Raw genomic sequence first — 27,005 nt, 5'->3', positions numbered from 1 at the left:
CCCTGCCTGACGGGCACATACTTATCAAGGACACTCAATAGTTGCTCCTTGAACAAGCTCCACATATCAATTACACCCTTGCCTTGAAGCTTACTTTTCCAGGCCACACATCCTAAGTCATGCCTCACAGCATCATAATTTCCCTGCCCCCATCTATAACTCCTTGCCCTGTAGTGCACACTTATCCCTCTCCATCACTAGAGTGCATTGCTATTTGTAGCACAGACCTTTGTATTCAATGGATAGCTTTTCACCAACTCCTTCATGATGCCACCATCATATTTTACTCTGTCCAACTGTTTTAGCATTCCTAATGGACAGTTCCTTCTGTGATACCTTGGTCCAGTCATCTGTCAACTCTGTTGCCTGCCACTCAATTCTTCATCTTGTCCTCATGTTAATATTTCTGTCCTTGGCCTGCTGCACAGTTCCAGTGAAACTCGAGCTAAGCTTGATGAACAGCACCTCGTGTTTTGAGAGAATCTAACGATCATCCTTTGACATTTGACATCATTAACATTGCTGAATTGTCTGCTGCCAACATTCTGGGGGTTACAGTGACCAGAAACTTGGTACTGTAACTATAGGGGCATGTCCGATGCTTGGAATACTGCAGCAAGAGCACTTCTTGACTCATCAAAGACTGTCATTGCATATAATGCACAAGATAGGATCATGGAATGCTCCACTTTTGCCTGGATGAATGCAGCTGAAGCAGCTTGATATCATCCAGGACAAATCAGCCCACTTGATTGACACAACATCCATAAACATTCACTACCCACCATCCTGCTTTGGAAATATATCTCTTGATTTTCAGTGTCGCTGGTTCAAAATCCTGGAATTTACTCCCTAAAGGCATTTGTGGGTCTGTATACACCACACAAGTGGCAACTTACTAGCACCTTCTTAAAGGCAGCTAGGGGTGAGCAATAAATGCTGGCCCAGCCAGTCATGCCCTCATGTCATGAATGGATATAAGAAAAGGAGATACACACAGTGTAACCCTGTTTTTGAATGTTTGAATTTCTCCTTGACTTTGAACAACCTATTAAAGTATGATTCTCTAATATTATGCTATCTGTTTCTTCCAGCAATTTATGGACCCTGATATTACTGTCTAACATTCCTCCTTGGTTCCCATGTCTGCGGAGAATTGGTTTAAAGTCATCTGCCCCAGAGCTAGTCATTTTGACCTCAGTTTTGTTGCCTCTCTCCTGGACTATGTTTCAAGTCATGAATTTATCTGTCTTTCCCTTGTGTTTCTGTACACACTTTTACCTGGTAATAATGGAGTAATCTAGAAATTACTACATTTGAGGTTGTGCTTGCTGGATTTCTACCTGTCTCCCTAAATTTCTGACTGCAGAGGTACATCCCTCTTCCAACTTACATTATTGTTAACATTGACCAGGATGTTTGGCTGATCACCCTCCTCTGGAAGAATGTCATGGAGCCAATCTGTGACATTCTTGACCTCATCACCAGAAAGTCAATATACCATCCTGGAGTCACACCTTTGGCTGTTGAAATGCCTATCTGTTCCCCAAAAATGAATCCACTGCTCTTCCTGTCTTCCTATTTTTAAAATCATTCATGGGATTTGGGTCAGAATTTAAGGTCGTAGTTAAGTGCCTTGCAGAAGAAGCAATGAGCTGTCTTGAGTTGCTGCAGTCTCTGGTTGTATGGGCACCCAGAGTGTTGTTTGACTCTACAGGGAACGAATGTTGAAATAGCACCAAATAAGGATTGAGAGGGATTTGGAAGGGAATTTGCAGGTGTGGTGTTCCCATGCACCAGCTGCCTGTATCCTTACATCAAGCTCTCTGCTGGAATGAAGGTGAGATTAGCTCATTAAACAGTTGGCCGAAAAGCACTCTGTCAATGCCAGACACTAATAATCTGAATCTTGGTAGCACAAATAAAGGGATTATGTGCAGTGGAATTAGAGATTCAGTAGGTTTAGAATCTGTTGTTGAAGGAGCCTTGGTGTCTTGCCTCCTGTTCAGGTGGCCTTCCTGTAGTATTACAGGCTTAATATTTGCTGTACTCCTCTGAGGATTATTGCCTTCACTGGGTATCCAGAATGCAAAACTGATTCTCAAGTAGGAACTCATTGTACTCTTGTATTACCTGTCTGGTGGTCACCTATTCCCTGCCTGCCCGAATGCTCTGAATCTGTGATGTAGCTACCTGTCTGAACTTGCTTGGGAGTTGCACCACTCCAGTTGCTGTTCAAGTTCTGACACATGGAGATCACGTTTCTGCTTGAGTTTGTATATGTCAGCAATTTATGCCACTTGCCAAAGAATGGGCATTCCTTATGGCTGAGGTGTCTTGCAACAAATGAAGATTATTCTTATTCTAATTACTATGAGCAGAAGATTAGAGGTTAATGAATTTAACAGTTCTCCTGTGATGTAGCTCTTTGATTTTTATTTTCAAACTCCATCCTGTATTGCAGCTTTGTCTAATGGAAGCTAGCAAAGATAGAAAGATAAAAGAAGTATCTCCCTCCTCTCCTTGCTTAATCCCATACTTAACAAACTCTCTAATTCCACTGCACTTAATCCCTTTATTTGTGCTACCAAGATTCAGATTATTAGTGTCTGGCATTGACAGAGTGCTTTTCGGCCAACTGTTTAATGAGCTAATCTCACCTTCATTCCAGCAGAGAGCTTGATTAGATCAATCCAAACCTGGAAGAAACGTAAAATGTAAAAGAGTAAATTTAAGTAAGATGAAGGGTTTAAAGCGATATGGGCCACATGCTGACAAATGAACTAGGTCAGATTGAGATGGCTGGTCAGCATGGATGAGTTAGACCGAAAGGTCTATTTCTGTGCTGTATGACTCTGAATCTATGACAAATTGCAAGCAAGCATAATGAGATTTTTCAAAAAAAGTTCATCCCTTAAACATTAACTGTTAAAATAATAAACAGTTAAACTATCTAAAAATTTAGAACTCCTTTACTCACTAAACCTTCAGGAATTGCACTTTGTCCATTCTGAATATTCTGAAATAGTTCTTGAAGTATCTGCCACTGTATCTCAACTGATTTATCCCTATCAGTTTCTATTAGAGTCATAGAGATGTACAGCACGGAAACAGACTCTTCGGTACAACCTGTCCATGCCGGCCAGATATCCTAACCTAATCTAGTCCCATTTGCCAGCACTTGGCCCATATTTCTCGAAACCCTTGCTCTACATGTACCCATCCAGATGCCTTTTAAATGTTGTAATTGTACCAGCCTCCACCACTTCCTCTGGCAGCTCATTCCAAACGTGCACCGCTCTCTGCGTGAAAAAGTTGCCCATTAGGTCCCTTTTAAATTTTTCCCCCCTCACCCTAAATCTATGCCCTCTAGTTCTGGACTCCTCCCCCCCAGGGAAAATACCTTATCTGTTTACCCTATCTATGCCCCTCATGATTTCATAAACCTCTATAAGATCACCCCTCAGCTTCTGACGTTCCAGGGAAAACAGCTGCAGCCTGTTCAGCCTCTCCCAGTATGCTTAAATCCTCCAATCCTGGTAATGTCCTTGTGCAACATTTCTGAACCCTTTCAAGTTGTACAACATCCTTCCGATAGGATAGAGACCAGAATTGCACGCAATACTCCAAAAGTGGCCTAACCAGTGTCCTGTACAGCCGCAACATGACCTCCCAACTCCTATTCTCAATGCTCTGACCAATAAAGGAAAGCATACCAAATGCCACCTCCTTTATCCTATCTACCTGTGACTCCCCTTTCAAGGAACTATGAACCTGCACTCCAAGGTCTCTTTGTTCAGCAACACTCCCTGAGACCTTATCATTAAGTCTATAAGTCCTGCTCTGATTTGCCTTTTCTAAAATGCAGCACCTCACATTTGTCTAAATTAAACTCCATCTGCCACTCTTCAGCCCATTGGCTTATCTGATCAAGATCTGGTATACACTGAGATAACTTTCTTCACTGTCCATTAGACCTCCAATTTTGGGGTCATCTCCAAAATTACAAACTATACCACCTATATTCACATCCAAATCTCAGGTGCAATCCATCCTTCTTGTACAGGTCACTTCTACCCCAGAAGAGATTCCAATCATCCAAAAATGTGAACCCTTCTCCCCTAAAACAGCTCCTCAGCCATGCATTCATCTGCTGTATCCTCCTATACCGACCCTCACTAGCTTGCAGCACCAGGAGTAATCCAGATATTATTACCCTCGAGGACCTCCTTTTTAAATTCCTGCTTAATTTTCTGTATTCTCCCTTCAGAATCTCACCTTTTCCCTTCCTATGTCGTTGGTTCGAATGTGTACAACGACCGCCTGCTGAATTCTCTCCCCTTGTGAGAACATTCTGCACCAAGAGGTTCTTGATCCTGGCACCAGGGAGGCAACATGCCATTCTGATGTTTCACTGCCAGCCGCAGAAACATCTGTCTGTGCCTCTGATACAGAGTCCCTATCATAGTTGATCGCTTGGAACCGAACATTCTTCTCATTACATTAGAGCCATCCTTGGTACCAGAAACTTGCCTGTTTGTGCTACATTCCTCTGAGAGTCAATCATTTTCCAAAGCTGCATACTTGCTTGAGATGGGAATAGCCACCAGAGACTCCTGCACTCCCTGCCTAACCCCTACCTTTCCTGGAGTTAACCCATCTACCTGACTGGATCTGTGGCTTTTCTCCCTTCCTATAACTGCCATCCATCAGACCCCCTAGCTCCTGTAAATTCCTTATTGCCTCTAACTGCTGCTCTGACCGATCCATGCGATATGATAGGATTCACAGCAAAGATACTTTGCATAGACATAATCATCAGTAAAATGGAAACTCTCCCTAAACTCCCACATCTGACATAAAGAGCACATCACTCTACCAAAAACCACCTTTGCTCTTTCACAATGTACAGACCCAGAAAATAGCACCGTCTTATTGCTAACTTAATACTTATGGCTTATATTTTTAAAATTTAATCAAGAAACAGATCGCAATAGAACAGAAACCAAGCAAGAACCCAGTCTGCTCACTATTGTAGACTTATAGCAAGGCTACACTTAAAAACTAGGCACTTATGCATTCCTGTGCTACGAACTCTCCAAGGTCAGCTGTGAATTTCGCTGTTTGTTCATTTTGCTTAGATGCACTCCGATGTCCGATACTTGCACTCAAACAGCAAAGGCAGTAACTGTGCAGATTTACTCCTGTGTCAGACAGCAGTATAGGTTACTTTTTCTGACCATGTGGTCACTGCTTTTGTCTGTCTTCCTCCTTTTAAAGTGATTATATTAGATTAGATTTCCTACAGTGTGGAACCAGGCCCTTTGGCCCAACAAGTCCACACCGACCCTCCGAAGAGCAACCCACCCAGACCCATTCCCCTACATATACCCCAGATTAATGCACCTAACACTACGGGCAATTTAGCATGGCCAATTCACCTGACCTGCACATCTTTGGACTATGGGAGGAAACCCACGCAGACACTGGGAGAATGTGCAAACTCTACACAGACAGTCGACCGAGGCTGGAATCGAACCTGGGACTCTGGTGCTGTGAGTGCCATTGATTTGATCTTTTTTTTCCCCCCCAAAGTTCCAAAACAATGCAACAGTATATAAAACAGTAATTGCTGCTCCTGGAATTCGAGAAAATCACCTCCAACACCTAAAATACCTCAAAAAAGGACCAGCTCTTATAGCCACTGTTTTTTCCCGTCCTCCATCTTGGAATTTTTTTGCCATCATATGACCATGCCTTTGTAATTGCTATCCACTCATACATATTTGTTTTTATTTATGCAAGCAATTAATCTGTTTTGTTACAGATCCTGTGCACATTCAAATATGTCATTTTACTACTTTTGAAATGCCCAGCCCAATCTACTGTTACATTGTTAAGCTTGTAAACTCTGTCACTTCCATTTGTGCTCTGATCGCTCTTCCCCTTATTTTTGTCCTCTCTATCTGAATCATGGAATCTTTCCAAACTTGATCCTCACCCCCATTAGGTTAGTTTAAAGCCCTCGCTACCACCCTAGTTATATGACATAGCAGAATACTGTTTGCAGGATTATTCGGATGAAGACTGTGTGAAGGCCAAAACTTATTTTTCCCACAATCTTTGACACAAATTCATCTCTAATTTTGTTTAGCCTAAGCCAACTTACTTATGGCAGTGATACTGTTGCAAAGATAATTATCTTTCAAGCTGTTCATAATCCTTAAACAAAACCTTCTTCCAAGTTGTACCTATGTCATTGGTACCTCCATGAAGCACCACTACTGAAACTTCCCCCTTCCTCTACAAGTTACTCTCTAGCCCTGAGTAGGTGGCCTGAACATAGCTGTCTGATTCAATTGTTATCCACCACACAGACCCAGTTGGCATCCATACAAACAATTTTTGAACCTCTTGGACAAATTCAAAAGCTGAATCTCCATGACTCCCACCTTCTTGGTTCTCTTACCTTTCTCACAGATGCACCCTGCTGTTCCTGATAGCTGACTAAGAGAAAAGACCCAATTCAATGTACCATATCCACTCTCTGGAATTAGATGTACACGTAACCTTTGCTCTCCCAGGTGTGTTATTGTGTCTGCAGCTCAGGCTTCAGTTCACTTACTCCAAACTGAAATTCTTCAAGCCTCTGGCGTTTGACAGATCTGTTCTGCCACTTGTGCATTTTAATAGGCTGTTTGCTGTTCTCTCCTTTGTTTGATAGAATCTATTTTACTGTTATGTTTTATGAGCTATCTTCATCACTCTTGTGCTACTTAGAGGATTCTCCACACCTTCTTGTGCTGTTTCATAGACTCTTTTTGTACTCTTGCACTAATTAATGGACTGTTTCCACCATACTCATGCTGTTCTGATGGACTCTGTCTACTGTTCTTGTGTTATTTTAATAGGCACTTTAATAAGTGACTTGTTGGAGTCCTTAGAAATTTGCAACAAGAAAAGGCATGCTCCTGCACTAGTTCCAGTTCAATTTCATATGAAAATACATCTTTTGTTTTGGCTGAAGAATTAAAGTTATCTTTATTTTAAAATGCCCCAATGAAATAGATATTAAATTTGTATACTATTTTGGAAAAACATTTTGTAAATATGTTGAAAAAATAGTTTTGTAAATCATTTAAATGAAATTATTGGCCTTGGTGTATCAGTAGCCAATGTGTTGCTCAGATTTTCTCACATCTGTTACCTAGCCAACTAACATGGCAAACACTGAGCTTCAGTTGTTTCTAAAATGTTAATATTTTTGTTTGTTAACTTTAAGTTAAAGTTAATATTATTTTTGTCAAATCCAGAAATCTTTATTCAACCGTACCAGGTGAGCAAATAAGATGAGCCTCCCCAGAGCATGTAATTTTAACAATGGAAAAATGATTTACGGCAGTATGGCATCACAAAGATAAGATCAGTGTAGCTAAATTGTGCTTTCACCCTTGTAGTTTTGTCTGAGCTCTTTGAGTTGGATATCGAACTTCACCTGTTTATTGAACTTCATTTAATGGTGTTCCTTCACCAGAAATGACCTTATTGAAATTGTCAAAGAATAATAGAAGAGTTTTAAGAATGATGGATAGGATCCTTACTATTGTCATTTTGTGTTTCAGTGAATTACATTTAGCCACCACGTGGCCTCATCTCACAGAAGGCATTATTGTTGATAATGATGTATATTCGTAAGTACTGACTTTCTTAAGTTTTGGTTATACTATTCAAAATTGTTTTTAAAGCAAATTTATAAGTATGATTGAATAGAAGTTCAAACATTGATATTTCTGCAAAACAGCAAATTTGCTATTGAAAGAATTCAAAATACAACATTTATAATTTATATTTTGTTACCTTAAGATGACATATTTGTACAGAATAAATCTTTAGGGCATTCAGTCTCTATTTAATCCATTTCACAAGCTCTTAGGATTTAAGAGGAATACTGAGCACTTTCAACATATAAGATTGATTAACAGTGTATGACAATTAATTCACAGTCAGAAGTTATGAGTATTGTACAAAGGTATAGATAAATAAAGTTGTTGATGAAAGCAAGCAGGGACAGAAAAGGTGAAGGTCTCTAGGAATACATCTGAAACTCAACTGGTTTGAAAATTCTTCAGTTGTGCAATAGAAAACAAAATTGAGATTGTGAGCAATTAATAATGTTCATCTGTGTGTCAGGAAATTTGACAATGTAACAACTGTTTTGAAACACCACTATTAACTTGCTAATGAAACTGTAAATACTTTTCACAGTTTATTAACTTTTTTTTTGTCAGGGACCTTGATGCTCTGCAGGCACCCCAGTGGTCTGTTAGAGTAAGGAAGGCTGATAACCCCCAGTGCTTGTTGGGTATGAATTATTTCATTATGACATGGAGCACTGCAAATGAAAATAAATGTAACACTTTATGCTATAATATTCGACCAGAAATTCTAAATGGTTTAACATATTTATATGTGTGTGTATATATATAGGAGATTTTCTTACCGAGTTCTTTAAACTTTGTCGTCGAAAGGAATCAACTGATGAACTTCTTGGAAGGTCAGCTTTTGAAGATGAAACCAAAGGTTAAAACAACAGATTGACTTGCACAACAAATACAGTTGCTTTGTACTAAATTAGATGCTCACGGTAATGCTTCTTTTAAGCAGAAAACACAGATATCAGCCAAGCATTGCAGAAGCTCACAGAACCAACAACGGTTCACATGCCTAGACTATCCACAATGTCAAATATGGTTCATAGCGCTCGGAAGCGGATGCATAGGCATAGACGTGTGGAAGAGTCACCAATTAACAATGAAGTTCTAAACTCTATTTTAATTGTAAGTCATTATTTTGCTTGAACGTATTGGTCTACTGATAAACATGTTTCTTTACCAAAATTACTATTTTTGTGAGAATTTATGCAATGAAAATAATACAACCAATGACAAATTTGGGGTGAAAATAAGTTTGAATTCTCAAGACAGCAAAAATTATAGAAATTTGTAGATAAAAAAAAGTTAAACTTTGATTTTTAAATTTATAACATTGTTATTTAAAAAGTTGCATTGTTTAGATACAGCTGCTAACCTCCTGTCGATGAACATTATTGCTTCATACCAATCTCAACCTCTTCAGTGAAGTCATCATCACCTATCAGCCCCATGGAACACCTGTATTCCTTGTGTAGCTTTGCTGTCTCTGACATAGAGAGAAAGCATAAATTACTCAAGATTGGCCTAAAGGTTTTGTATGCTGTATCATAAAATAATAGGTGATTTTTAAAGTCCACTAACTCTGAAAAGTTTAAAATATTATTATAAAATTTGTTAGTTTTGAAGAATTAAATAACAGAAACCTTGTATGTAATCTTGCTTCTTGATAATTTTTGAGTAGTAGGGAAATTAGCAAGTAATTGTTTCTAAATGCAGTTAATTGTGTTTTTATTCTATATTATTTCGGCTCATGTATTAAACCACTGTTGTGGGAAATCCTAAATGTTTGATAATGTTTATCTTGGCCTCAAGATCTAAATAAGCTTCAAGTCATGCATTTTCAGTAATGTAACTCAAATCTATCTTTTACTTCCTGATTGCTATTAATTACTGAAAGTATCTTAAATTGTCTTGCCTTTAATGAGAAAATAGAATATCTCCCTCACATTCAGTCTTCAAGTTTAACTGCATTTTTTTTTAATAAAGGACAAATAAATGATTCTTGGTCATAGCTAGATATTTAGAGTTGGCCCAGACTATGTTTAGCATAGATTTGCTCTAATTAGTTGTTACAATCTGCGTTCGCCATCAGTATTCTGTGCAATGTACAACAGTGTGTTTTCAGGTGAACAGTTAATAGCACAAATCCAGAAGTTGCTGCTGCTCCACAGGGTACTCTGTTGACGTCCTTACTGGTGCAGTCTTAAAACAAAAATCACTTAATTAATGAGAGATTCCCTTTTCACGTTGTAATGATGCTATTAAAATCCCATAAAAACGTTGTGTCATGAAAATGAGGTCTAACTAGGTTTTTAATACGAGTCCTGAGACACAATGCTGACCAATCACTTTGTTTCCAGTGAACTGATTTAATATTTAAATACACTTATTCCTGTTATCCGTTGATTAATAATCTGCTCCCAGACCCCATCATCTTTGTTTTCTCATTGACTCATCTGGTTCTTCATGGTACATAGGATAGTTGCTTAGGAGCAGTATTCACATATTTTGTTATCTGTGGGAAGTCTGTGCCCCTATTCTCCCCACACAATAAGTATTTGGTGTAATGCAATTTTTTTTCCATTAAGAAAATTCTGTACTGTTCAATTTTTTTCGAAGTTTGGTACTTTACCTTGTAATGTGTATCCATCATTCATTAATTCACTTTATAAATTCTATAAAACTGAAAAGATCAATGTAATTTACCCCTGATTTTGGTTTCTGAGAATTCTTCTTTGAATATTGTTTATTCTGTTTGATGACGTTACTTTTGCTGGACAGCTGAGATTCCCTTAACTTGATACCAGATTCAAACTATCTCTGGGCAAAGGAAGTTGCTAATTCTTTGTAGGCACTTTCTTTGAGGTCAACAGTTTTGTTTCTGTTTGTAAAATCCAGCCTGTCATCTTCTCGAGCAACCAGCAGTAAGAAGATCATAACTCCAAAGGTCATTGAGTATATTTAAGACTGAGATAGACAGACAGACAGTTTCTTGAGTATCAAGGTGATCAAGAGTTATGGGGAGAAAGCAGGAAAATGGGTTGAGAAACTTATCAACCATGGTTGAATGGCAGAGCAGACTAAATGGGGCTGAATGGCCAAATTTCTGCTCCTGTGACTTATGGTCGAAAGACTAAGCTAATGCCCCACAAGTCTCTTTCAAATATAGCACAATGAGCTTTCTTTACGACTTTGTCTTTATTACTATGAGCATTTCTATTAATCAAAGCTGCTTCTTGGTAACTTCAAACTGATGACTTTTTCTGAGTTCCAAAATAATTAATTACAAGGGTCTTCACCTTATATAAGATTTATTGTTAATATTCAGAAAATGTGGTTGATGGCCATTATTCAGTTTTGAAAATGTAACAATTTAAGAAACTGTCAGTCAATTGCAAACTGAATAATGGTGTGGCATTGTTAAATTTTGCATTAACCTTCTCTCTGTAATTGAAGCTTGTCACATTGAACTGCTTAAACTTGGTAGAGGCATCTGACTGCAGTTGGCTTTTAAACAGGTGATGCATCCTGATAAGATTTAAGAGTGAGCACTGTGCCAAAGGATGAAGTACCCAAATTTTATTACAAGCATTTTCAAAGTACATTATAAAAATTTCAGACTTTTGATGAAATAAGATGGCAATTTATTTTTATGTTACTGAGTTATTTTCTGTTTCTTTAGCAAAGCAATCATTGAAATGTTGTGAATTGTGATGGAAAATATATTTATCTTAAATATGGATACAAGAGTTAAATAGTCAATTAAATTAAATTACTAAGCATACAACAACTCTTTGACAAAGAAAAATTAAATGTAATCTAACTTGTTATTTTCCGTGTTTTAGTTTCTGTTCCCAGATGCTACTGGTGATGTGTCTAATCCTAAGCGTAGTACCTCAAGAGGAAGCAATATCGCTACATTTGAGGAAGAGAGTTATGTAGGTTCTAGAACCATCTCAATTCAATCCTAGAAAGTCTTTTGAAATAATTTAATTGTTGGATACTTGAATTTTTTTTTCTTATGTTGCAGAAAAATATTGTTTGATAAATGATTAGTATAAATTTTTAGGCATACTTGTTCCTTACTACCTAACTCAGCACTTGAGATCCTAATCTAAGCACATCAGATGGTAGTAGTGTGGTCACAGTTCAAGGTGCTAAATTTGGCACAGAATTTGATAAAGCACTGTACAAATTGTTGTTCACTAATTATTATTTCTTATTAAATTCTTGTTCTAAACTATAACTTAGTATGGACTTTAGTGTTGATTTATCTATGCAATTCCTTTTGAAGCACAAGCAAAAGTCATAAGTGTCTTCTGGGGATTCTTTATTAGCACTCTTGCTTATGAGTCAAAAATGATGTACTCGAGACTTGAGTACATGATCTTGGGTATACATCAAAGTCTTGTGCAGGGCAAAAATCCACATTCAAAGGCTATCCTCCTGAATACATGCGAAAGTAGTATTTGAGGAAGATCAGGGAATTTCTCCTTGTGTCCTAGCAAATATTTATCACTTGACTAAGATATAATTTATTTCAATTTATTTGTGGGACCTAACTGCATGCAAATTAGTTGCTGTTTTTTTCCTGTCATCTGACTACACATCAAATGGATAGGAAAGTGGCTTGCACGACTGAGCGTCGTGGAAAACCATATATAGCTTCAAGTTCTTATTCAGTTTCTGTTATTGAGTCCTTAAACTTTGCACCATGAAAAAATTACAGTTCAGATGATTAGATTCACATGGACATACAAATAACAGTAGGCCATTCAGTCCTTCAATTCTTTTCCACCATTCAATAAAATCATAACTGATCTGATTGTATCCTCGGCTCCACATTCTGACATATCCCTGATTAATCTTTCATTCCTTAGTGATCAAGAATCTATCTGGTTTTGCCTTTGAAAATATATTAAAAATCTGCATCCACAGCCTTTTGAGGAATGAATGCAAAGAGACCTGATTCTGAGGGGGTAAAATGTTTCTTCATCCCTGTTCTAAATGTGTGACTCCTTATTTTTAAACTATGACCTCAGTTCTAGATTCTCCCGCAAGACAAAATATCCTTTCAACATTCACCTGGTCAAATCTGTGAGTTCTTGTATGTTTAAATTAAGTCAGCTCCGTCTCTTTGAAACTCCAGAGGATGCAGGCCTAGGATTTTCACATAATGAAACCTCATATGAAATGCTTCCAATGCAATAACATTCTTTTGTAAGTCTGGTGTCCAGTACTGTACACAGTATTCTGGATGCAGCCACATCAATGCTTTATATAACTGAAGTGTAACCTCCCTAGATTTACATACAATTCCCCTTGGAATAAAACAGAACTTTCCTATTGATTATATTGGCTGTAACTGCATATTAATCTTCTGCAAATCATGCATTAAGACATCCAGATCTCTCAGTTTCTCAGAGCTCTGCAACCTTTCACTATTAAGGTAATCCCATTCAGTAGAAAGATAATACAGATTAATCTGTATATTATATGTGAGGACGGGCGAGTAGGAAGATGTGGTGTCCAAGATTAACTTTTAGGAAAACCAAATGTATATAATCAACCATCTTTAATGAATCATTTGAAGAAAGCTAGTTAATCCATCCTGTATTAAATTTGTTGCTGTCCCGTACAACCAATACTTTTAAATAATCCTTGAGGATCACAACAGTAACATTGAAAGTATATAATATTCTGAAGTTCTCTCTCCCCTTCATTTCTGCCTCTTGCTTTATCTGTAAATGGATTTTTTTTTGTCTTGTACTTCCCTGGATAATTCATAAGAAGTACCATGTGAGGGGAAAGCAACGTTTATAAATTCAGAGGAGAGTACTGATTGGTTGGCAAGTGGACTTTGCTAGGTAGTGGCATTGCCATAGAGAATGAACCAGTTGGATAATGATTCATGGTTAACTGCAAAACTAGTTAACTTTTAGACCAAGCAGGTGGACACTGATTAGTCAAGGCATTGCCCTGAGAAATGAACCAGAAAATGGTTATCACCTATCTTCTAATTTGTTGAATTGGAACAGGTATAATGTGTATATACTTTCTTATATGGACAGAAAAGAAAGGGCCCTGTGTATTTTACGTACCTAGTTTGTGATTTGTATGTCTGCCATGCTGTAAGCCCCATTGTAAATTGGTTCAGTGCAATCAGAGTGCCCTTGCAAAACTTAAAATACAATATCCAACATGAAATGTAATTGCACAATTGGATAACATTTGCTGAACCATCCTGAGTAGGCAAAGAATTGTACATGCAGTACCAATTTCAACTTGACAAATAGGTGACTGCCATTCTGTGGTTCATTTCTCGAGGCAAAACCTTGACTAATCAGTCAACCTGTCTAGTTTAAAACGGAAAGCTTGGCAGTTAACTGTCTGTCATCATCTAACTGGTGCACTCTTCATGCCTCTGCCAGTCAACACTGTTGATAAGGTCCCACATGGAAGATTGATTGCAAAGAGCAAGAGACCATAGATCCGTGGAAATTTGACATCCACAATTGGTTGAGTGGCAGAAAGCAGAGAGTGATAGTTGAAGGGTGTTTTTCTGACTGGAAGTTCGTACACTGGGGAGCCAAAGAGTTCATTGTTGGGGCCCTTGCTGTTTGTGATTTGTCTAAATGATTTAGACTTGAACATAGGAAGGTTGATTGTTAGGTTCGTAGATGATACAAAAGTTGTTGGCTAAGTACTGAGGAGGATAGACTTCAACTCAAGGGGATATTGAGGGGCTGGTCAGATGAGCGGATCAGTGCCAAATAGACTTCAATCTCGATAAATGTATGTGGGTAGGGCAAACAAGGCAAGGGAATACATGATGAAGTTTAGGACTCTGGAACTTGTTGATGTAGAGAGAGAAACTGTCATAACACTGAAGTATTTAAATGTGCACTTCTGATGCCAGTCTACAGGCCAAGTGCTGGAAAATGGGATTAGAACAGTTGTGTTTGACTGGCACAGATGTGATGGGACAAAGGTTCTTTGTTGCGCTGTTTGTGACTCTCCTCTCAAACAGTACAAATATTGTTTTCCCTTTATTTCGTGATTCTTGTAAATTGTCTTGGTGGATGCAATGTGAAGGGCTTTGATAGAAGTTTTTTTTCAGCAGTGTTCAAGTTCTGTACTGCTAACAACAGTTTGAACTGTATTGATTTTTATTCTCCGATGAACTCTAAATATTCTTGTTTGCATTTTTACACACTATATAGTTCATGAGGGAAGGTTTTGTTTCATTTTACTTTTGAATATTTCCATCAATACTAACCTGCATGACATTGTACAATTTAAAAGTAGTTGGGAATTATATATTGGTTCAGCATTCCTGATAGTTAATTGCATGTAAAGCATATTGGGGTTTAGCAGCATTGTGAAAGTGTCAAAGTTTTAATTCCTTTTTTTTGGTTGATTAAAGTGAACTGCTATTCCATTTCCTGTCCTACTGGATCTGGTGTATTATCTGTTCATACTACCTTGTCTTCCAGATTTTTTTTCACTGAAGTAAAATTAGCTCTGGTCATAAAAATTGTAAATATCTTGTATAAAAATAATTATTTCTAATCATATTTTCTGTTTTCTTTCTTTCAGAATCTTTATTGCCAATTTAAATCTGCTCCCTCAGACAGTCTGACATACAAGCTGGCTTTGTGCCTCTGTATGGTTAACTTTTATCATGGTGGAATGAGAGGCGTAGCCCATTTATGGCAGGAGTTTGTGTTGGAAATGCGGTACAGATTGGAAAATAATTATCTTATACCAGGGTAAGTTTTTTTTTAAACTGTGAAGTATCTGCCATGCATTCAGAAGCCCAGGTTTGAATCTTAGCATTTCCACTTGTAATCCCAGATTACAAACTTTTGGTTCGTTTGGTACAGCATCATGAAAAGTGACTAATGGACCAAACTGTGGGATGAAAGATAAACTTCCGCATTATGAAACCTACAGAAATTATAAAGAGAGTCTGATGTTAGATTCCCAAATCTTAAGATATTTTGGAGTATGTGAAAATTTAAGAAAAAGATTTTTATGGATGAATTTGTTAAGTTTAGTATTGCTGTCCAGTTATATCATGAAGAAAGAATCAAGTTAATTCTGTTTTTCAGGTTAGCTACTGGAGCTCCAGATTTAAAATGCTGCTTGTTACATCAAAAACTGCAGGTATGATGGAAAATTGTACCATTTGACTTTCACGACAGACATTTTTAGGTTTATTTATTACAATGTTTTGTGTTGAATTGACTAAATGTCTCAAAGCAAAAAAAGAACAATATTGCTAAGTTCTTCTTGACTTTAGGTCAACATTTTGTGTCCTTACTTAGAATGAAAAAAACTTTAAATATTAAGTTTATACCATCTCATTAAGCTTTTGAGTGCATTGCACTGCTTAAAAATAAGCTCTGAATAGAAAACAATTTGACTTGATATTCTGTAATATTGCACATTGTTCCCCTTTAGTTCTAGTGAACTGTGAAATATGCATTTTATATGAATGTTTCAGTGTCACTAACTTAACGAATATCTCTGGCAAATTGATATTTATTGGAGCTGCACTTACACTTTAAACATCTGGTACTTTTCACCATATCAATTCTAAATGGGAATCATCCCTGGCATTTTTGGTATTTTTTTGATTCTTGAATCAAATTGAAGACTGTACCTTGAACCACATTTTCAGTTCATCCTTTTTCAGCTAATTTTCATTCTTAACTGAGCAAATCATCATGTTTGCAAATTGTTTTTTTTTTTGTCACCCATAATTTTTCATTTCACCTTGGACCTCAGAACTATATTTTCTCCTATTTTACCTATAAACTACTCAGATGGATGGAGGAATCTACAAGAAATTAGACAGCCTGAAAGTTTAAATGCAGGGCAGAGTCAACTAAGAGAGTTTTAAAACCAAGGTTAACAGATTTATAAAATAGAAGTTTAAAAATAAGTGAATTATGAAGTGAGAGGAACCATTCTTAAAAATTAGCTGAACACTATACAGTAATGCATGTACATAGTGCCTGTAATAAAATGGGAAGTGGAAGCAATAACTGTTTTGAAGAGTTAGATTTAGTAATTGCTCATAACTGACAACTGGAAAATCTGGAATAAAGACTGCATGATAGCATTGGAAGGAATTCACACATCTATCTTTAAAAATAAAATGGAATCTGTCAAAACCGGTAAAACATGATAAAGGATCAAGCACACTACTGGAGATATCTGCATAACAGTTGAAGGGAGATGGAGGAAGAAATTAGGGAGAGAAAACCTAGAATAATAATTGAGAGTTTTCAACAATTTCAATTAATTGGTTGGAAGGGATAAGTAAAAGGGTTAAAACAACCAATAAGGCAGGATTTGCTGCAAGGTTGAGGATTGAATCAGAGCAGATATATGAAGTGTTTAGTACAGCTACCTCAGCGCCAGAAACCTCTAGAGAGAGAGAATAAAAAGGGGCACAAATCATGTTAAAACTTTTATGGAACCTTGGTTTGACCACATATGGAGTCCAACACATATTTGTGTTTACAGTATCATGAAAAAAAAATTTGTTGAAGAAGTTGCGAAGATATATGTGGATGAATCAGTAAATTCTGGTCAGGAAATGATGGACCGTTTGGGTCACTTCTGTCTTGAGAAGCTAGGCTAAGAAGTGACTTAGGTTCTTTAAAATTACAACAGTTTTTGATAGTGCGATCACAAGTCCAACTCTCCTGTGAAACACGAGAGTTCATCACTGAGATTGTCACTAATCAAGTAGGAAAATCACAAGAAATATCTTTACCCAGGGAGAGGTGTGAATGTGGAACATACAACTTCAAGAAATGTGTGTAGTGAGTATTGCGTTTGGTGGGGGCTAGATAAATATATTGGGTGAGGGGATTGCGTAGAAGTTTGCAATGATGTATATTTTGATAAGGAAAAGCTGCAAAACTCTTAGTGGAATTGTGGTGTGGGCTGTTTAGTCTGGCTGGCCTGTTTGTATGCCATGTATTCGTTGACTGCCATACAGACGTAGAATTACAACTTCCATTAATTTGCATTGTTTGTAACATATTATTTGAATGTTAACTCACTCTTGCAAAGCAGAATATCCTTCAATCTTGAACATTTGGTGGGGGGTAGGTTGTCATTATATATGGAATATTCTCTCATTGCCTCTTCCTCTCTTCCTGTCTCTGCTCAATTGTCAATACTTTAAATCAGAACACTGTACAATGGCACCCCATTCTTTGGAAGCAATTCAATTACAATCAAAACATATGTGAAAAAGGGAAATAAAAATGCCAAACTGAAATTTTGTGGCAGGTGCTAGAATCAGCAGTATTCATTGTGTAAAAGCAGGGGCACTGAGTTGTTTTGGTTTCTGCAGCACTGTTTTGGAGATTGCATTGGAACCCTTGAACATTAGAGGAAGGTTCAGAATGAAAAGGGCAATTGTGGAAGTTTTTAGCTTCCTGTGAAAACTTGTATTTTTAACTTTAAGATGCTGAATTGCTGCATTGAGAGGAAAAAAGCAAGAGACGATGGAAAGAGACAATCAGCTGAAAATGCACTGGGCGACTGCATGGAAAGGAAGGTGTCAAATAGCAAAGGAACACCAGAATATCCTAATAACAAAGGAGAAACTTCTCAACAGAAATCCTGGGACTCATGGAGTGATAGCGAAGATGAGTTTTTTGAATGTCTGAGTGACGCAGAAGAATTGCAAGACAGTGACATGAAAGAAGGCGCAACAAAAGGAGAGGAGAGAGATGGTGGAAAGAAAGATATGCATAAGTGGAGACCTGAAGGACGTCTTCATCAGCATGGCAACTTAACTCTGCTTCGTACAGGAGATCCACTTTGTATTCCAGTTACACAGGTAAGAAATGCTTTGAATAAAGCAAACTTTACTTTCCGACTTCTGCATTTTAAAATGAAGTGTTATTGTATTATGCAGTCATGGTGTTTTAAGCACAGTAAGACCATAAAAAATAGGAACAGGAATAGGTTGTTCAGCCCCTCTAGCATTTGCAGTTTCCTGATCCTCTGGAATTTCTCCAGAAATTTTGGAAAATTACAACCAATGCTTCACAATCTCTGTAGCCAGCTCTTTTGGGATCTTGGATTGCAAGCCATCAGGGCCAGGGAACTTACCTGCCTTTAGCCCTATTAGTTTGTCTAATACTACTTCTTTAGAGATGGAGAATGTACTTAGTTCCTTCCTCATATTCTTTAGTAATAATGGGATGTTCACCACAAAGACTGATGCAAAGTATCTGCTTAATTCCTCTGCCAATTTCTTGTTCTCAAAGCCGCCTCCCCAGAGTAATGTACCCTCATAGTTTATTTTCTCTACCTTTGTTATCTTTGTACATTTGCAGATTCCACACAACACTTAAGTAAATGACAAATGTTTCCTACTGTAGTGCTTCAATGATAATCATGGAATGTATATGTTTGTGTTTTTATCAAGTTGAAAGCCCCTGAAGGATTTGCTTAAACAGCTGAAAAGTTACAGGGGGAGGTAAAGAGATATCAGCAGAATTTCTCGTCCCAGAATACTTTGAAAAGTAAACACCTAGGATTTTCATTTGTTTTAAAATATCCATATGTCATAATAAGCAAGATCATTGGTGCTAGACTGGTCAACAACAATCAATGGAAAAAAACCACACATTTATATGCACACACTTGTGCATCACCATCTGTTCAAGAAATACTGATAGAGAAAAAGGAACCAGTTATATTCCATGAAACAATTAATACACTGATAATGTGATACTTTCCATTCCCATTCCCTTGCACCACCTCCAGCTTGGGTTATAGATCTTGTAACTATGACTAAATCAACAAATTTTGGAAAAGAGCTATGGTAAAGCCAGAGGAATAGTCTATTAGATTTTTCACAACTTTTTTTTTAAATTGTATAATAATCAAATTATTATTCAGTGTATCATTAGATCAGTCTAAGATGTATTGTCTTGCTCTTTATCAGGCTTTCTGCTCACCATCCTCCTTTCCACAATTACCAGAAAGCACAGGGAGCAAACCTAACACAATCTTTTTGATTTACTGAACTTCCTGTCAGGAACCAGCACCAATGACAGAAGATTTGTTGGAAGAACAATCAGAAGTATTAGCTAAACTGGGAACGTCGGCTGAAGGAGCACATCTGCGTGCTAGAATGCAGAGCGCCTGTTTGCTGTCTGATATGGAATCTTTCAAGGTAAAAGGGTTTTTCAAAATCTCATTTTCCCTAATCATCAAAATTTAGGAGAATAACACCCAATTAAAAGTGTTATTACTGTCTTTTGATGGAACAGAAAGGATTGGTCAGAGTACTTCTGTTATTTAGTATAATTCAGAATGAAAGATTTTCCTGCTATTATGCACAGAAATTTGTTTAATTAGATATTATTTTGAGCCACAATTGTGCAACAGCAGAAATTCAATAACATCACTTCAAAATCAGTAGGAGGTCAAGTGATATGCATGTGAATAGATAAGGAGGTGATCAGTGTAGTAGTTTTATTTCTGGCCTAATAATCAAGAGACCGAGGTAATATGTGGGTTTGGAATCCACTATGGCAAGTAATGGAATTTCAATTTAATACAATCTGGAATTAAAAGTCTAATGATGGTCTCTAATGGGCCCTAAACTTTCCTGAGTTATTCTCTTGCTCATTATATATTTATAAATTCCCACTGGGTTGTTCTTTATTCCACCCACAGATTCTTTCTCATGCAATCTTTTTGCTTTCCTGATTTCCTTTAAGTTCTCATTTTTTTATACTTCTGACTCTGTGTATTCAGTCCTTAGTACTTGCCATAAGTTTCTATTTATCTCTTAATTATATCCTTTATGTTCCTTGATATCCAGGATTCCTGCTCTTGGTGCCACCCCCTTAGCTTTATTGGAATATATTTGTCTTGTACTCTCACTATTTCCTCCTCAAATGCCTCCCTCTCCAACTAGCGGAAACATCTTACCTGCATTTACCCTGTTATCCTTTTTAAGTGTTTTGGCAGTTTTAATGAGATCGCTGCTTATTTTTCAGAACTCAAGAGAACATAGGTCCAGTTTGCCCAATTTATTTTCAAAGAACCACTCCCTCTATGGCAATAGTATCTTTCATGAGATAAGGAAACCAAAAATGCACACAGTACTCCAGCTGCAGTTTAACCAAGCTCCTAAACATTTTAAGCAAGACTTCATAATTGTACACAAACCATTTTGCAATAAAGGCCAACATTCCATTAGTTTTCTGAATAGTCTGCATGCTAGCATTCAGTAACTCATTGGCAAGAACATCAAGGTCCATTTGTACACTACATTTTCCAACCTCCTAACATTTAAGAAATGCTCTGCACATCTGTTCTAATGAGCAAAGTGGATAACCTCACATTTTCTTTCATTATATTCTACGTGCCATATTCATACCCAGTCAGGAAACCTGTCTAAATCCTTTTGAAGTAGTTTTGTGTCTTTCTTGCAACACTCATACCCGTTTCATGTCATTCTCAAATTTGGAAAAATTGCACTTTATTCCCCCCCACCCCCATTTCATTGAGAGATATATAATCAAGACCCAAATCTTGATTCTTTTAGTACCCCACTAGTAATAGCCTGCCAATATGTGAATGATCCATTTATTCCTACACCCTGTTTTCAGTTTGTTAGCCAATCGCTAATTCACGCCACTTCATTACTTCCTATCCCATGTGGTTTAATTTTTCTCACTAGCCTTCTGGGTGGACTTTAGGTTTTCAGAGAGTCTTTGATAAGCATACAATGTCAATCAGTTGTCCTTGAATTGAATTGAATTTATTGTCACGTGTGCCAAGGCACAGTGAAAGGTTTTGTCTTGCAAGCAATACAGCAGATCACATAGTTCAGTAGCATAGATAGTAAATAATAGGTAGACAGGGCAAAAACAAAGGTACAGGTGAACGTTAAGAGTTTGAGAGTCCATTCAGTATTTTAACAACAATATGGTAGAAACTGTTTCGAAACTGGATGGTGCATGTGTTCAGGCTTCTGTACCTTCTCTCCGATGGTAGAGGTTGTAGAAAAATATTGCCAGGGTGTGATGGATCTTTGAGAATGCTGCCTGCCTTTCCTTGACAGCGGGCCTGGTAGATGGATTCTATAGATGGGACGTTGGCCTTTATGATTGTCCGGGCCGAGTTCACCACTCTCTGTAACCGTTTCTGATCTTGAGTGGTACAGTTGTCATACCAGATAGTGATGCATCCAGATAGAATGCTCTCGATAGTGCACCTATAAAAGTTGGGATGGGTATTCACTGTCATGCCAAATTTCTTCAGCTGCCTGAGGAAGAAGAGATGTTGTTGGACCTTTGTAACCAGTGCATCCACATGAAGAGTCCAAGAAAGCTTGTTATGGATGACCACTCCCAGGAGCTTGACACTCTCCAACCCTGCCACCTCTGTGCTGTTAATGTGTAGGGGGACCGAAAGTCAATAATGAGTTCCTTAGTTTTACCGGCATTGAGAGCTAGGTTGTTCTCTATGCACCATTTTCCAGGACTTCCACTTCCTGTCTGCAGTCTATTTCATTGCCATTTGAAATATGATCTACTATGGTGGTATCATCAGTGAACTTGTAAATGGCATTGGTCTGGTATTTTGTGACGCAGTCATGGGTACACAGTGAGTACAGTAGGGGGCTGAGTATGCACCCCTGGAGGGCTCCAGTGTTGAGTGTTAGTAAGGATGAAATATTGTTGCCAATCTTCACTGATTGTGGCTTGTGGGTCAGGAAACTGAGGATCTCGTTGCAGAGAGTGGGGTTTAGTCCGAGATCACTAAGTTTAGTAATCAGTCTCAAGGGGATAATAGTGTTGAAGGCTGAACTGTAGTCAATGAGCAGGATTCTTAACGTAGCTGTTCTTCCTGTCAAGATGTTCTTGGGAAAAGTGAAGGGCAAGTGATATGGCATCTGACATGGATCTGTTGGTCCGATAGGCAAATTGGAGGGGTCAAGAGTAGTGGGGAGGCTAGAGTTGACTAATGCCATGACCAACCTTTCAAACCACTTTATGACCACTGAAGTCTTTTATTAATTTTGTTTGTAACATTTTTAAAAAACGGTGTTTGATGAATCTGCTGACTTCCTATTGGTAAATCCATTCTGATTATGCCCAATCAGATTATTATCATCCGTTTATCTATTTATCACATTCTTTAAAATAGAATCTAGTTTTTCTCTATCGATATAAGGCTTCCAGGTCTGAAGTTCATTGTTTTCTCTCTGGTTCCCTTAAATAACAGGACCATGTTTGCTACCTTCAATTTGCAGGAATCATTACAGAATCTGTAGAATTTTAGTAGATAATTCTATAGCTACTTCCTTCAACACTTTGAAATGTAGAATATCAGATCCTGGCGATTTCTCAGTAATTTTCATTCCTTTAGTTCAATCTTCTGACTAATATTAATTTCCTTCTCTTGTTTTCTCTAGCCAGTTGGATCTCTAGTTCTGAGAGATTTTTTGTATCTTTCTCAGTAATGACTTGGCTTCTCTGAAATTTTTCTGTTCCCCTTTATAAATTCTCCAGACTCTTTCTGTGATGGATCAATATTTCTGTTAGCCAAACAATTTATGGATGTGAAATTGTTTGACTAATCTGCTGCAGTTTTATGAGAATGGTAACATGGATAAAAGGAAGCCAGTGGATGTGGTTTACTTGGATTTTCAGGAGTCTTCTGATAAGGTTCCACATAAGAGATTAGCGTGCAAAATTAAAATGCATGGGATTGGAGGTCATGTACTGAAAAGGATTGAGAACTGGTTGGCAGATAGGAAACAAAAACGTAGCAATAAATGTGCCTTTTTCTGAGTGGCAGACAGTAACTAGTGGTTGCTAGCGATGTGCTTGTACCCCAGCTTTTCACAATATATTAATGATTTAAGTGAGGAAACTACATGTCAGATGACACAAAGTTGGGTGGAAGGCTCTGCTGAGAATAGGATGCAGAGAAGCTTCAATGGAATTTTGATAACAAATACATGGCAGATGCAGTACTGTGGATTACAGTGAGGTTATCCGTTTTGGTAGTAAAAACAGGCAGGCTGTTTATTTTCTGAATAGTGATAGATTGGTGAAGGGGGAGGTGAAATGAGACAAGTCTATTTTTATGGTTTCAACAGGATTGCATTTATATTCTGTTCTTCCATTGCTGATTAGTTTCAACCTCCCAGTCCTCAGATTTATTGCAATGGTTAGCCACGGTTAACTGACCTTGTTTGAGTTTTTGCACCTTCAAGGTATTCCTTACCTTTGGAAGGATGTTCTTGCTAAGGCGGGACTGAAGAAGGGCTTATGCCTGAAACGTCGATTCTTCTGTTCCTTGGATGCTGCCGGACCTGCTGCGCTTTTCCAGCAACACATTTTCAGCATAGCGGGACTGAAGCAAAGATTACTGAATTGATTTTGGGGATGGCAGGACTGAGGTATGAGGAGATATTGTGTCGGTTAGGCTTATGTATACAGGAGTTAAGAATGAGGGGGATCTCCTAGAAACCTATACAGTTCAAATGGGACTAGATAGGTTGAATGTAGAAGGATGTTCCCAATGGTGGGGTATTCCAGAACCAGTGGTCTCAGTTTAAGGAGAAGGGGTAAAGCTTTTAGGATTGAGAAAAATTTCAACACCTAGAGAGTTGTGAGCCTGTAGAATTCACTGTCACAAAAGTGGTTGAGGCCAAGACATGTATTTTCAAGAAAGAGGGAGATTGTGGCAAAGAGGATCAAAGAATATGGGGGAGGTTGGTATTGTGCTCGATGATTGGCTAAGACTATAATGAATGGTGGAGCAGGCTCAGCTGCTCAAAAGGCCTGTTCCTGCTCCTATCTTCTATGTACAGTTGCTTACGTCATGCAATAGACAATGGATAGACTTTTTAAAAAAAAAGTCACTTATTTTAATGTATTTTCCCAGTTCCTCATGCCTTCATAACTTTCCCATTTTCACATTTAATACTCTTGCTTCAGAATGAATTACTTCATTTTCAAACATAATGTAAAATTCTCACATATTGTGGTCACTCATTCTTGAAGGTATTTTAACAGCACAATTTGTTAATTAGCTCTCTTTTTGTTCCATAATACCAGATCCAAAATAGTGTTGTTCTTTAATTGGTTCCTCCCCTACATAAGTTGTCCCTCTGTCATTGGCTTTGCTGTGGCTGTACTCCTCTGAGGAACCATCACCCTCACCGCTGTAATATTAATTAGCAAGCAAGATAAATGTGGGGGACTCCTGCACTACTCATTTGAATTTCTTAAACCCCTATTAGATATCCATTTCCCCGTCTGCCTATACACTTCTAATCTGCAGTGACCACCTCCTGAGATGTGCTATCCAAATAGTTCTCAATCAAGATAAGGCTGAATCATTAGTTCTGGCTGAACAATGTAACTAATGAGTGACTGATCCATCTTGGCTCACATTCAGAGATCCCCAGCATCATAGATTCCAGAGTTGAGGGGGTTGGCCTATTAGGAGAGACCGAGTAGGATTATATTCATTGGCATTTAGAATGAAGGTGAATCTTCTAGAAATATATACAATTATGAAAGGAATAGATAAGATAGAAGTAGAGAGGAATTTTCCTCTGGTAGGTGAAACTAGGACAAGAGGGCATAGCCTCAAAATTAGGGGGAGCAGATTTAGGACCAAATTGAAAAGAAACTTCTTCACCCAGAGGGTTGTGAATCTGTGGAATTTCATGCCCAGTGAAGTAGTTCAGGCTTCCTCAGTAAATGCTTTTAAAGCTAAAAATTGTTTGAACAGTAATGGAATTAAGGGTTATGGTGAGAGGGAGGTTAAGTGGAGTAGAGTCCACAGAAAGGTCAGCCATGATTTTATTGAATGGCGGAACGGATTCGAAGGGCAAGATGGCCTACTCCTGTTCCTATTTCTTATGTTCTTATGCTTGACTGCTCAGATACTGAAGGAGTCCATGTCGTAATGCAGCAAGACCTGGACAATATCAGCTTTGGGCTTACAAATGCCAAGCAATATTCATACTACATAAGTGTCAGGTAACAACCATCTCGAACAAGAGGGAATCTAACCATTATCTCTTGATTTTTAATGGCATTGAGATCAACATCTGGGAGATTACCTTTGACCAGAAACTGAAATGGATTAGCCATATAGATACTGTGGCAGTAAGAGTAGGTCAGAGGCTCAGACTCCTGTAGTGAGTAACTCACCTCCTGACTCCCCAAAGCCTGTCCATTGTCTACAAGGTACAAGTTAAGATGAGTGCAACTCCAATGACAATCAAAAAACTCGACAACCATCCAGGACAAAGCAACCTGTTTGATGCTACCCCGTGCATAAACATTCTGTCCATCTACCGCCAGCAGTCAGTAAAGCCACTGTGTGCCATGTACACGATGCGCTGTAAAAATCACCAAAGGCTTCTGAAAACCATATATTATACAAGACCACTACCATCCAAAAGGATAAGGGAAACAGATAAGTGGAAACATTGCCATCTGCAAGTTCCTGTCCAAGCCACTCACCATTCTGAATATATTGCTGTCCCTTCCATGTCCATGGGTCAAAGTCCTGGAGCTATTTCCCAATAACATTGTTGGAGGGTATGCAGTTGGTCAAGAAAGCAGCTTATCAAGAGCAACTGAGGATAGACCATAAATGCTAATACCAACTGATAACCTTTTGGAGAAGAGGGACATGGCTAGGTGCAAAACTATGCTAATGTTTATTTCATGGGGTTACATGAAGTAAATTTTCTTCAATAAACACTTGAGTGATAACCATTGCATCTCAAAGAAAATAACTTGGATTTTTCAATGAAAATAATTTTGTTTCTTAGGCTGCAAACCCTGGCTGTTGTCTGGAAGATTTTGTGAGATGGTACTCTCCTCGTGACTACATTGAGGAAGAATTCACTGATGAAACAGGTGACAAGGTTCTCAGAGGAGAATTAAGTGCCAGAATGAAAATTCCTGGTAACATGTGGGTGGAGGCATGGGAAACAGCAAAGCCGATTCCAGTTCGACGACAAAGACGCCTCTTTGATGACACCAGGGAAGCTGAAAAGGTATAACTAATTTAAATAGTTACATTAATGGTGCAATAATAAGAGAAGCAAAAATTGCTGAGAGAAGCAGGTTGCAGAGTGGGAAAATTGAAAAGGATCTTGGGCACTTGAAAAGCAAAATACTGAAAAGGTATAACTAATTTAAATAGTTACATTAATGGTGCAATAATAAGAGAAGCAAAAATTGCTGAGAGAAGATA

General features: G+C 37.9%; 1 protein-coding gene across 2 annotated transcripts in view; it reads left to right on the top strand.

Annotated features, from left to right (window-relative positions):
* The window catches only part of rab3gap1 (RAB3 GTPase activating protein subunit 1), an 89,622-nt gene that overhangs the window by 45,570 nt on the left and 17,047 nt on the right, over window positions 1-27,005 (top strand). For both annotated transcript variants that reach the window (XM_043694041.1, XM_043694040.1), the window contains exons 10-19: window positions 7,623-7,691; window positions 8,289-8,362; window positions 8,488-8,580; window positions 8,665-8,837; window positions 11,558-11,650; window positions 15,312-15,484; window positions 15,827-15,881; window positions 18,205-18,582; window positions 19,792-19,929; window positions 26,578-26,805. In XM_043694041.1, coding sequence (XP_043549976.1) covers window positions 7,623-7,691; window positions 8,289-8,362; window positions 8,488-8,580; window positions 8,665-8,837; window positions 11,558-11,650; window positions 15,312-15,484; window positions 15,827-15,881; window positions 18,205-18,582; window positions 19,792-19,929; window positions 26,578-26,805 — 1,474 coding nt within the window. The remainder of the gene's footprint in view (window positions 1-7,622; window positions 7,692-8,288; window positions 8,363-8,487; window positions 8,581-8,664; window positions 8,838-11,557; window positions 11,651-15,311; window positions 15,485-15,826; window positions 15,882-18,204; window positions 18,583-19,791; window positions 19,930-26,577; window positions 26,806-27,005) is intronic.

The sequence above is a fragment of the Chiloscyllium plagiosum genome, chromosome 7, assembly GCF_004010195.1.
Source record: "Chiloscyllium plagiosum isolate BGI_BamShark_2017 chromosome 7, ASM401019v2, whole genome shotgun sequence".
NCBI lineage: Eukaryota > Metazoa > Chordata > Chondrichthyes > Orectolobiformes > Hemiscylliidae > Chiloscyllium > Chiloscyllium plagiosum.
Note: the sequence above shows the minus strand (reverse complement) of the source record. Positions and strands in the feature narration are given on the sequence as shown.